This window comes from Leptodactylus fuscus, chromosome 2, assembly GCF_031893055.1.
Source record: "Leptodactylus fuscus isolate aLepFus1 chromosome 2, aLepFus1.hap2, whole genome shotgun sequence".
NCBI lineage: Eukaryota > Metazoa > Chordata > Amphibia > Anura > Leptodactylidae > Leptodactylus > Leptodactylus fuscus.
The window spans coordinates 1,840,003-1,852,322 of NC_134266.1; the positions used below are offsets into that span (position 1 = coordinate 1,840,003).

At 47.2% G+C, this 12,320-nt stretch overlaps 1 protein-coding gene across 2 annotated transcripts; it reads right to left on the bottom strand.

The window, feature by feature from the left end:
• Positions 1-1,776: 1,776 nt before the first annotated feature.
• On the bottom strand, positions 1,777-9,038 carry CREG1 (cellular repressor of E1A stimulated genes 1). 2 transcript variants are annotated; one of them, XM_075263282.1, is made up of 4 exons: positions 8,709-9,038; positions 5,284-5,403; positions 5,011-5,195; positions 1,777-4,301 (listed from the first exon to the last, which is right to left on the bottom strand). In XM_075263282.1, coding segments are annotated over exons 1-4 (606 nt in total). In that variant the 5' UTR covers positions 9,009-9,038; the 3' UTR covers positions 1,777-4,300. The 2 variants fall into 2 exon arrangements, with proteins under 2 accessions (XP_075119383.1, XP_075119384.1); XM_075263283.1 differs by lacking the exon at positions 1,777-4,301 and having other exon boundaries at positions 5,010-5,195.
• Positions 9,039-12,320: the final 3,282 nt, after the last annotated feature.

The window sequence follows — 12,320 nt, forward strand, 5'->3', positions numbered from 1 at the left end:
TCCTGTAACTGTATTAGGCTCCACCCCATGTGATTGTTACTATTTGGCTCCACCCTGTACCCTTGCCCCCTCCTTTGACTGTATTAGGCCCCACCCCATGTGACTGTTACTATTAGGCTCCACCCTGTATCCACGCTCCCTCCTGTGACTGTATTAGGCTCCACCCCATGTGACTATTAGGCTCCACCCTGTACCCACGCCCCTCCTGTGACTGTATTAGGCTCCACCCCATGTGATTGTTACTATTTGGCTCCACCCTGTACCCTTGCCCCCTCCTTTGACTGTATTAGGCCCCACCCCATGTGACTGTTACTATTAGGCTCCACCCTGTATCCACGCTCCCTCCTGTGACTGTATTAGGCTCCACCCCATGTGACTGTTACTATTAGGCTCCACCCTGTGTCCACACCCCCTCCTGTGACTGTATTAGGCTCCACCCAATGTGACTGTTACTATTAAGCACCACCCTGTATCCACGCTCCCTCCTGTGACTGTATTAGGCTCCACCCCATGTGACTATTAGGCTCCATCCTGTGTCCACACCCCCTCTTGTGACTATTAAGCACCACTCCATGTGACTGTTACTATTAGGCTCCACTTTGTACACCTCCCCCCCTCCTGTGACAGTATTAGGCTCCACCCCATGTGACTGTTACTATTAGGCTCCACCCTGTACCCACGCCCCCTCCTGTGACTGTATTAGGCCCCACCCCATGTGACTGTTACTATTAGGCTCCACCCTGTACCCACGCCCCCTCCTGTGCCTGTATTAGGCTCCACCCCAGGTGACTATTAGGCTCCATCCTGTGTCCACACCCCCTCCTGTGACTATTAAGCACCACCCATGTCCAGGTGACTGTTATTCACAAACACGGAGATATAGAACCGCACTCCAAACGCAGTTCTGCTTCAAATATTTTATTAATGCAACATTTCGGGTTAAAAAAAAACAAAAAACCTTCATCGGGTAGGATGTAGGAGTAGAAGAAAAAGGAATCAATGAGCTGCGATTAGGTCCAAAAACACACGGCAGGGCAGGTGAGCCGCAGGGTCAGGAAGGATCTCCTGCCATGTGTTTTGGGGCCTAATCGCAGCTCACTCATGTTTCTTATTTTCTAGTCGCCCAGTGAAGGTTTTTTTTTTTTTTTTTACCCGAAACGTTGCATTAATAAAGAAAGGGTATCTGAAGCAGAACTGCGTTTGGAGTGCGGTTCTATATCTCCGTATTTGTGACTAACGTCTTAGTGGGGAGATGGTCAGACCCTCACAGACCCTGCACCCGTGCGCTGCCTTCACACAACTTGGCTACATGTGACTGTTATTTATTAGGCCCCACCTCCCCATGTGACACTGACTGTTTTAGGCCCCACCCCTGTGTCCATGTGACTTCCTGTGACTGTATTAGGCATCACCGTGTCTACAACTTCCCCGTGACCGTTGTTATTAAGCACCACCCTGAGTTCACATGACTTCCTGTGACTGTATTAGGCCCCACCCCATCTCCATGTGACTTCCTGTGACTTAGTATTAGGCCCCTCCCTCTGTGTCCACATCCTATCAGGCAGGTTTGGGTTGCATTAAGGAGAGACATAGCTAGTCCTTGTGACGTGAACCAGGCTGCAACAACTGGAGGGCGTGTGAGATATGATGGGCCCAGACTGCACAACCAACACAGGCACCTGCAGCGCCACCTACTGGATACACAACACACCACAGAGAACCACATTTTAACCATTTTATTATAGCAATAGCCTAAGGGCTAGTTCACACGGGGGCAGTGGAGCGGATTTTAGCACAGAGAGTGTGATGTGGGGAGCCTGGTCACTCTCAGGTCAAAACCCACCTGCAACGACTGTGAGGGGGCGGATTACGCGCCATAATCCGCCCCCTCTGTGCCCGTGTGAACGGGCCCTTAAATGTAGATGTGTAAAAGGCTGCCAAAAGGCGACAGTCATGTGACACGCTATCTCCACCCAGCAATGGTTAATGATGGGACATAACTTACAAGTCTCCTACAGCGACATGCAATAGGTGACAGCTGGAGTCTCCCTTTAATTATACACAAGTCCTATTCAGGATAGCAGTGCAAGGCCCGTAGTGACATTGTATCTACAAGACTCCTTACCAATAGTCCAAAAATAACACACAACTTTGCACCTCTGCACCTAGTCTTTGAATAGGACTGCAGGTCCCCAGCAGCACAGAGGATTTCAGGATGTTAAATTCATACTTTCATTATTTAAAAATATAAAACTTTATTTATAATAGTAGAAATCATTACATTCAAGATCAAACACACCCGTAGCAATCCTGGCTCTTAGTAAGCGTAATCCTGATTCAGCTTGACAATATCAATCACATACTTGTCTATTAGTGGGATATGAATGACTGCGGAATAATAGAGGAGACCCCCTAACAATGGGAGATCCCCAAATGTCGCACTAAAAGTCAAAGCAAGGCCAAGCAGTGACCTCTGAACATTTGGAATAGGTCACGTTATACTCTTCCCCCCCAATCATTATCCATAATTATAATCCCTCCCAATGAAATAATCCAAAAACAAACATGCCATTAAGAAGGGTTCTCCACATTGCACATTTTGGTAAAAGGGTCCCCATAATAATTTGATACCTGTGTGGCCTGTAGTGCCGAGACAAAGCGATCAGATCTAATCTATGGACAAGGTGGTATTAATGTCCCTGCAGCACCCCCACAGGAGAAGCGAAGTATTACAAGCTTCACATTGCAATCAATGGGCTGTCTGTGTAATACGGTACATGCTGGGTCCTCCAGAGCGAGAGGCGCCCTTTGTAGGATATTGAGGTTTTTTGTTTGTTTGTTTAGGCTTAAGAAATAGAGATTTTTGCATCCCCATAGTCAACCTTCCATCTCCAAAAGCAAGACAGAGACACTTGCTGACATTTCAGAGTGGAGGTCTCGAGAATGGTGTGTGGTCAAGGCCATGCCCCTGATGATATGGGCACTGCCCCTTTGTGGTTGTTACATGCCCCTTTTTAAACAAGTCACGCCTCTTGTGTGCCCTAGGCGTGTCATAGGGGGATAGTGATGTGTAAACAGTTCCTCTGTGGTTCTATTTGGGATTACAGCAAGTTCCAGGCTGGTTCCGATCCTGGGTAACAACACTGGAACCCCGAGTCACTCCGCCTCCTCCCAGTAGTCACTGATAGTTACCTGTAGTATGGGTGCTGGGATGAGGCAGAGCAGCCGGGGCCGATTCTGATCCCGTGATCAGCCAGGAAACATCAGCTTGGAATAAAGTAGAACCAAGGAGGAGGTAAGTGTGTGAGCCCTGGCCGGAGGACCCCCTCAATGTGCTGCTCATGCCCCTTCATTGTGATGTCATCGGCACATAACATAGTAAATGAGAGCCCGGGTAATGCAGGAAGATTCTGGCATGCCTAAGACATTTGCTCAGTCTTCTAGGAAAGGTCACCACCTGACTTTCTGGGAAAGGTAAAGCTGACAAAGACACTGAATAAATGCTATAATAGGAGGGGAGGTCCTGAGCGGCCATCTTGTAAGCGTTCCAACTCAATTAAAGGTGCAATGCCTCGGTTTTACATAAAGTTTAACCAGAAAAATTCTAGAACTTTCTAATAGACTTTCTATTTCACTTCCTGACCTTTCTGCCTCCAGTCAGTGGATGGGAACATGGCGGACAAGATATTAACCCCTGAATGTAACAAGTCTTCTCATTCACTGACAACAAAGATCTTGAAAACGTGGAAGGATAGAAAAATTAAGTCAATTAGAAAGTTCTAGAACTTCTCACCATATATGAATTATGGCTTATTTACCAAAATCCAGGGGTTTTCTAGGCTAAAAATACTTAGACTATCCAATATCAGATGGGTGAGAGGCAAACATCCCCATTGAAGAGAACATGTCACCATCTGATACAGAGAACAGAGCAGGAAGCAGACAGCGCCGTTCTCTGTGTACTGGCTGAAGCGAGTTACTGCAGCTTAGGTGCCATTCAAGTGAATAGGGAGCAAATGTGCAGTACCTAGTCTGGCCAATACAGAGAGAACGGCGCTGTCTACACCCTGTACCAGCTGATCAATGGCAGTATCGGGTGTTGGGCCCCCCTTCACTCATTGGATATTGATGACCCATCCAGGACAGGTCGTCAATATTTTTAGCCTGGAAACCCCTTTATGACAAGAGCTTGTAGATCTCACTGATGTATAGCAGGGAGATTAGAGAAGAGGCACAATCGGCAATACGACTAGAAGTCCCTGGGACCAGGAGAGACGATCCAGGGCGACGCTGCAACAGACCTGGAAGGAAGAAAATACAAGAGATGAACATGTCCGTCATATAGGAGGTTCCCTTATAGCCCTAAAATATGTATTCATTGATTTCAATGGGGTGTAGAAAAAAAAATAAACACACAACAGCACACGTGTGGCTTCAGTACATGGAACAGAGGACAAGACAGAGACAGACAGACACACAGACAGACAGACAATGTGTTTTGAGGGCTATGACATTTTATAGGTTTTCCAGGATTAAAGGGATTGTCCACTTTCTACAGCTGATAGGCTATGGCCATGAATATTAGATCTGCGGGGTCTGACACCTGGGACCCCAGTGGTTCTCTGACCATTGAAGTCTATTGTATGAAGTACAACGCCTTGGTACCAGAGATCTGTTGGGGTCTTGGATGTAGGACCCCTGCACATTGTCACCCTTTCACCATGCCTAGCCCAGACATCCTTCTTTCAAGGGATTTTACCTAATGACAGGTCCCCTTTAAATATATGACATTAGTACAGGTCAGCGCTGATCCCCTCGGACAAACATCAGTGACCTTCAGCACTTCAGCTGTTGTGAAACCACAACTCCCAGCATGCACAGGCAACTCCCACAGAAGTAAATGGAGCATGCTGGGAGATCTAGGTACTGTATCTATATATATACATATACACACACACACACACACACACACACACACACACACACTGAGGTCCTATACATTGTACTCACTAAGGTTTGGCCTGGTAATATTCCTCGGGCGTCACAGCTTTAATCCCACCAAAGTAATCCAACACCCAGATATTTGTAATGTTGAACTTGGCGAAGAACCAGTTGTGGTCCCGAGGCCAGCTGGACATCTCCGGGTGTCGGGTGAACAACGCCAGCTTCGCTGTGTCCGTCTCGGTATCGGCCACCTTGTTGGAAAGATTGCGTTATGTATATAGATTACAGTATGTACAGTATGTCCTATATACATGGGGGGGGGGGGGGAGGGGTCCTCACCTTCACAACGCTGCCAGAGAGTATAATGTGAGCGCAGAGCGGACTCTGGGGGTCGTAGTGCTCATGTCTGCAATATGGAGTCTGCGCCAGGGACATGGTCAGGGAGGCGTTCGCATTCAGCTGAAATAAAAGAAAATATAAAAAAAATTAAAATTGTGATTAAATAATTGGAATCTGTAACTATAGAAACGAAACCGGAACGACATAATCCAAATATAAGGTGTATATAGAGAAGACGCTGCGAACTCCTCGCTATATACTGCTCATGTACTGTATATATATCGTATAGCAATCAATGAGATCTGACAGTCACTCCTATTTCACCTGACCATCTCCCTCTACATTTGGGGGTCCCCCCAGACATCCCCCCCCCCCCCCCCTATAGCTCCATCGTTGTGTCTGGTCATACAGAGCTACAGATACACTTTATACATCTCATAATAACTCGCTCCTTGCAGAGATATTTCGTCTCATTGTGCTGACCTTGTCAATGAGAGGAGGCAGAGCTGCAGTGTAAAGCATGAGGGTGGATGTGAGCAGCAGCCTATGACACAAGGCAGATGATCAGACTCAGCCATGTCCAAATGGAGACGTCATCAGTATCAGATCTGTAGGGGAGCGACAGCCGGACCCCACACGTGTCACTGTTTCGGCAGTCTGGGCAGTGAGCGTGTGCAGGCTGTTCCTATTCAAGTAATAGAGGCAGAGCTGCAGCGCCCTCCACTGTATAATGGTGGGGCTAGGTACTGCATCCAATACTAGACTGACTAGCCTGCATCCACTCCTCATTCACTTTAGCAGTTTTCGGTGCCCAGAGGTTACCAGAAGAGCTGATCTGTGCAGGGTCTGATTGTCGCACCCCCACAGATCAGGTACTAAGGACCTTTACTATGAGAAGGATTCGGTCACAGAACCTGCAGCACGAGACTGCCGCCGACCAGCACCTCTGGGGATATTCAGCAGGTGAACCCACGGCCAAAAATCAAAGCTCTGCCTTGGGGAGGAAGGGCTGGAAAGTGGAATCAGATGATGGACGTGCACAATTCCTCGTCACTTTCTTCCCCTTAGTCTGCACTCGTGTTACGTTTTGTTTTACCCGTGTATGTAAAGACATCTGCTTGTGACTGCTCCATGTGAATGAGGTGCTAGCCATCGCTATAGTCACATATATGGGCTGCAGAGACCTCTCCAGAAACCCCATAGAAGTGACTGGAGCAGGGGCTGAGCACTACAGCTCTGTTCACATGGGGCATTCAGGAGAGCCTTCAGGTTTCTGCTCTGAGTGCAGGAAATTCCAGAGGCCGAACCTCCCCCCCCCCCTCCCCCCCGCCGTGATCCGACCCCCAGGGAAAGCAGGGGGTACATAGAGGGGATTTAATGGGAACCTGTCACCATCAGCGGTGTAATACAATCAGGACGTCAGTATGAAACCCTAAGAGCGCTCCTCCTGGCACTGTGCGGTCTCCCAGACACCCCTCTGTCAGTAACTGTGGCACAGTCTAGAGGATTTATATTAGGGATCTTAACAAGCCATACACAGAAGCTGCAGCCGTCTCCAGGCCAGGAGCCAATAGATTGCACAAGTAGCCGCGATCTGCCGAGTCATCTGCTGAGTCAGCAAACACAAAAGCGACAGAAAACGGCGAGAGCGGAATTAGCTGAATGGAAATAGGGAAGCGAGAAGGGGGTCAGCAGTCACATCGTGGAGACGATCTCATGGGAAAACAAAAAAAATATGCAAAGAAAATAAAACAAACATTTTTCCCAGTTCAGCCTCCGCAGAAGATCAGTCAGCTCAGCGACATCGGTGTAAGAGAGGCGGCAAACCAAAGAGTGCGCGGTAGTAATAATCCTCCGCCACTGGTATACCGCAACGCTCTGACGGGACAAGTCCTCTGCCCCATAGTGAGGAATAACCAGGGTGTGAACCGCACAAGGATCCAGGGCCAATAGCCAAAAAGAAAAGGGGCTGCACTCCAGGGTCACCCATAACATCCAGAAAGGAGGTTGTATACTAGAGGTCTGTCTCCGGGTAACATACACAGCCTGTATATACCGCCATGTCCTGCTGTATCTGTATACGGTGACTATGGCCGCCATGCACTGTGCAGTATATATAGCACTACTATATATGCAGTTATGTAATATGTAAATATTCTTATACACTTATCAGTCCCGGACACCTCAGGCGCCTGCACAGGGGAGAGAAGTCCAGGGCTCGGCCCCACTGGGGGAGGGGAGACGGCCCACTATTACAGGACTACCGTGTTTCCCCGAAAATAGGACGTACCCCGAAAGTAAGGCATGGCAGACATTGCGCTGCCTTGCCTAATATAAGACGCTCCCCCGAAAATAAGACGTAGTGAATAGAAATGAATGGAAGTAGCCAGCAAGCGGGGGGTTAATCGGCGTGCCGGGCGCTTCCATTCATTTCTATGGGAGCGTGTGTGGGCACCGACCGGAGGCATTAGCGCTGGATGTCTGCTGACACCAGCAGACACCAGGTGGCTATGGCGCCGCCCGACTCCCGGGTGGCCGCCATAGTTAAACACCTGTCATCCTGCCGGGTGTTTAACTATGCCGGCCACCCGGGAGTCGGGCGGCGCCATAGCCACCTGGTGTCAGCAGACATCCAGCGCTAATGCCTCTGGTTGGTGCCCACACCGACCGTGGGCATTAACCCTTCTGGCGCCAGTGATCGCCGGCACCTGGAGCACGCTCCAGGGCCGACATCACGTTGGCATGACAGCCGGGAGCCTTGTAAAGGCTCCCCGGCCTGTCTGCAGTGCTTTTCTTTTGCAGGCTGCTCTATGCAGCCTGCAAAAGAAATGCCGATTTTTTTGCAATGCAATGCAATTGCAAAGGTCTGATCACTAATGCATTGCATTAGTGATCAGACCCTTGCAATTGCATTGCAAAAAATCGTCATTTCTTTTGAAGGCAGGTTGCTTGTCTGTAATGTCTTACAGGGGGTTAATAAATGCAAAAAAAGAAAAATATATATATAAAAATAAAAGTATTAAAAATTCAAATCAACCCATTTCCCTAGAACACATATAAAAGTCTGTAAATCCTGTGAAACACATACCGTACATGTCAGGTCTCCCTGTGTCCAAAATCACCTGCTCTACAAATCTATACAAATATTTTTATACTGTACAGTATTTAATAAATGTTAATTTTTATATAAGACACCCCCTGAAAATAAGACATGGCGCATCTTTGGGAGCAAAAATTAATATAAGACACCGTCTTATTTTCGGGGAAACAGGGTAGATTACAAGGCCATCATCTAGTGAATTCTCTCTTATATAAGAGTCAGTGTAGCTTGTGCTGCCCCTTCCAGACTGTCTGAGGTTCTAGATCCCACAGTATAAAGGGTTCTAGATCAGGACTTGTTCTGGAGTCTCCCACCGTCCCCTCACCTGCAGGTCCTGCACGGAGATCTCCATGGTGGTCAGGTAGAAGTAGAGGACGCCACTGCTCTGGCCCCGGGGCCCGTCACTGACCGAGAAGACATTGGCGAAGGGCTGCCCTCTGACCGGCTCATGGCTGGAGATCGTGGCCAGGGCGCCCCAGTCACACTTATGGGCCACATAGCGGGCGACCCGGGCCGTCTCATTATGAGGGGGGATGTGAGCCGCGGACGGTCTGACCTCCCAGGACAGGAGCAGAAGGCACAGCACGGACACCCCCCAGCTCAGGAACATACCAAGCCGGCTCATCCTCACAGACTGCGGGCCGGAGCAGACAGCAGGAGCGCCAATACCGCCCGCGGGGAGGAGCCTGGAGACCAGCCGACCAATAGGAGGGAAGAACAGTGCAGCACAGCCAATCAAAACACGCAAAGCAATAGGCGCGGTGATAATAAGGACGTAAACAAGAAAGAAGGTACCGCCCTGTGGGAGGAGTTTATTATTGTACAACCAATGAAATAGAAGTATATTACAGAGCTGCCAATTGAAGAAGTTAAAGAGGGCGTGACACAGGGCCAAGGTAAGGTGTGGTGGGCGGGACCTTGGAGTGTAACGTTTTTCTATTGGTTTATAATTAGGACCAGGTGTGACAGCGTCCAATCAGCTTACAGCTGGGGATGACAAAAAACCAAAACAACAATAATCTTTATTTATAAAAGACATCGCCTTACAAATATAGGCCTGTCTGTGGGAGCCAATCATAGCGTAGCTTACATTTTCTCAGCGCAGGTTAAGAAATGAAAGGTGGAATCTGATTGTTTACTATGGATAACGGGAATAGTGACCCCACTACAGAGCCATGACTGGACAGCTGAGCGCTGGTCACTACCGTGTTTTCCCCAAAATAAGAAAGTGTCTTGTATTAAATTCCTGTCCTAAATATATGACCTGTCTTATTTTCGGGGGGGTGCCTTATATTAAGTAATTTAACAAAACCTCCCCCCCATGCCTTACTTTCGGGGGATGTCTTCTTTTCGGGGAAACACAGTATGGGCCACAGAAACAGTGACCCCACTGCAACGCCATGACTGGACTGCCACAGGCTAAGGGGGCGCTCACACTACCAGTGGTGTCCGCTCTGCAGTGTCTGGAGCTATTGTCCGATACAAGATTTTATCACCAGACACCGCTGAACCGTCACAAATCCGATAAAATTTCCCTTCATTTCAATGGGGTTTTGTCTGGTGTCCGTTTACACCCAACTCCATTTTTTTTCCAGCAGACGAAACGATCCTACATTGAAGACTATGGGCAACGGACTTATAACAGACAGTAACTGAGAGCCGTTAGTTATTGTGTGTTTGTGTCCGTTATCATAGGGGTCTGGGGTTTTTTTTGTTTTTTTTTTTTTTAACAGACACCTTCATAACGGAATCCAACAGTAGTGTGAACCCTGCCTAAGAAAAAACGTAATGTGCATTCTAAGAAGTGGCCATGAGGTGGCAGCAGAGCTCTGAGTAAGGATTTCTGACTTGTTGGCTAGCACATCCTAGTCCTGGGCTAGCTGCGGGTGTATATTGTATCTCCCTCCATCCACATGTCCTGGCATGTATTGGTGTGGGTTTTCCGTCGCTGTGAATGTAATGTATCTGGAAGATCTCTGCTTCCTGTCAGTGAATGAGATTGTGCTCCACAGTTTCCTATACACACCTAATACTTCTCACAGCTGAAGGTTTTTTACAATTGTATGTAATGTATAGAACCTTCTGTGAGATCTCTGTGCTGTCCAATAATAATAATAATACATTTTATTTATATAGCGCCAACATATTCCGCAGCACTGTACAATTTATAGGGTTCAGATACAGACAGACATACATAACAAAGAACATCATTTCACACAATGGGACTGAGGGCCCTGCTCAAAAGAGCTTACAATCTAATAGTTTGTTACAATGTATCAGTGCAGGTTGAATCTATCAGGATGTTCATTTCATAGGATGGGATAAAAGGTCGGATACAATTGTAACAACACCACAGCGGTGAGAAGTTTTAGTTTAGGTGAGGTCTCGTTCACTGACAGCATGCAGACACTAGGGAAAGGACGAGGGGTTGGAAATATACTAGAATATTTCATGGTGAATATATTATAATGTATATTCTACATCTGCAGTACCTGGAATGGTCACATAGGGGCAGCATTTTCTATCCAGGGTCTAACTAGTAACCTGGATATCAGACAATGTATAGCTGGTACATTAACCCTGTCATGCCTGGGGTTGTTTTAGGCCTGGAATCCACAATATATCCATCCAACCTGCCCATGGTCCACTGCAGCGACGATACAACATATGGACACATGACCACTACAGCCGATGACTGACCGCAGCATTGATGTCACATGACCACTACAGCCGATGACTGACCGCAGCATTGATGTCACATGACCACTACAGCCGATGACTGACCGCAGCATTGATGTCACATGACCTCAGGACTATTGGTGGGTAAGTTTTAAGGTGAGTGTCCATATATGTAATGCTAGATATATATTAGTAATCTGTATACAGGCACATGCAAAGAAAACCCAGGTCACATGATCTCTACATATCATCTAGACACTTCTGAGGCAGGGGAACCCTGTGACATCAGAGACTTCCCTGACAACTGGATAAATGCAGGAGCGCTGAGTTATGGGCTGTTACAGACCGACATTGTTTCAGCTCCCTGGCACAGTACATCTACCTGCTGAGCTGTGTATCTAATCCTATCCTGTGTGATACAGTATACTGAGCTGTGTATCTAATCCTATCCTGTGTGATACAGTATACTGAGCTGTGTATCTAATCCTATCCTGTGTGATACAGTATACTGAGCTGTGTATCTAATCCTATCCTGTGTGATACTGTATACTGAGCTGTATCTAATCCTATCCTGTGTGATACTGTATACTGAGCTGTGTATCTAATCCTATCCTGTGTGATACTGTATACTGAGCCGTGTATCTAATCCTATCCTGTGTGATACTGTATACTGAGCTGTGTATCTAATCCTATCCTGTGTGATACTGTATACTGAGCCGTGTATCTAATCTTATCCTGTGTGATACTGTATACTGAGCCGTGTATCTAATCCTATCCTGTGTGATACTGTATACTGAGCTGTGTATCTAATCCTATCCTGTGTGATACTGTATACTGAGCTGTATCTAATCCTATCCTGTGTGATACTGTATACTGAGCTGTGTATCTAATATTATCCTGTGTGATACTGTATACTGAGCCGTGTATCTAATCCTATCCTGTGTGATACTGTATACTGAGCTGTGTATCTAATCCTATCCTGTGTGATACTGTATACTGAGCTGTATCTAATCCTATCCTGTGTGATACTGTATACTGAGCTGTGTATCTAATATTATCCTGTGTGATACTGTATACTGAGCCGTGTATCTAATCCTATCCTGTGTGATACTGTATACTGAGCTGTGTATCTAATCCTATCCTGTGTGATACTGTATACTGAGCCGTGTATCTAATCTTATCCTGTGTGATACTGTATACTGAGCCGTGTATCTAATCCTATCCTGTGTGATACTGTATACTGAGCGGTGTATCTAAT

Bases quoted from the DNA above. Each gene is read 5' to 3' on its own strand.
- CREG1 (XM_075263282.1), bottom strand. From the start codon at position 9,008: ATGAGCCGGCTTGGTATGTTCCTGAGCTGGGGGGTGTCCGTGCTGTGC. The intron at 5,404-8,708 runs GTGAGGGGACGG...CTTTTATTTCAG, and splicing joins TCTCCGTGCAGGACCTGCAG to CTGAATGCGAACGCCTCCCT. The intron at 5,196-5,283 runs GTGAGGACCCCT...CTTTCCAACAAG, and splicing joins TCTCTGGCAGCGTTGTGAAG to GTGGCCGATACCGAGACGGA.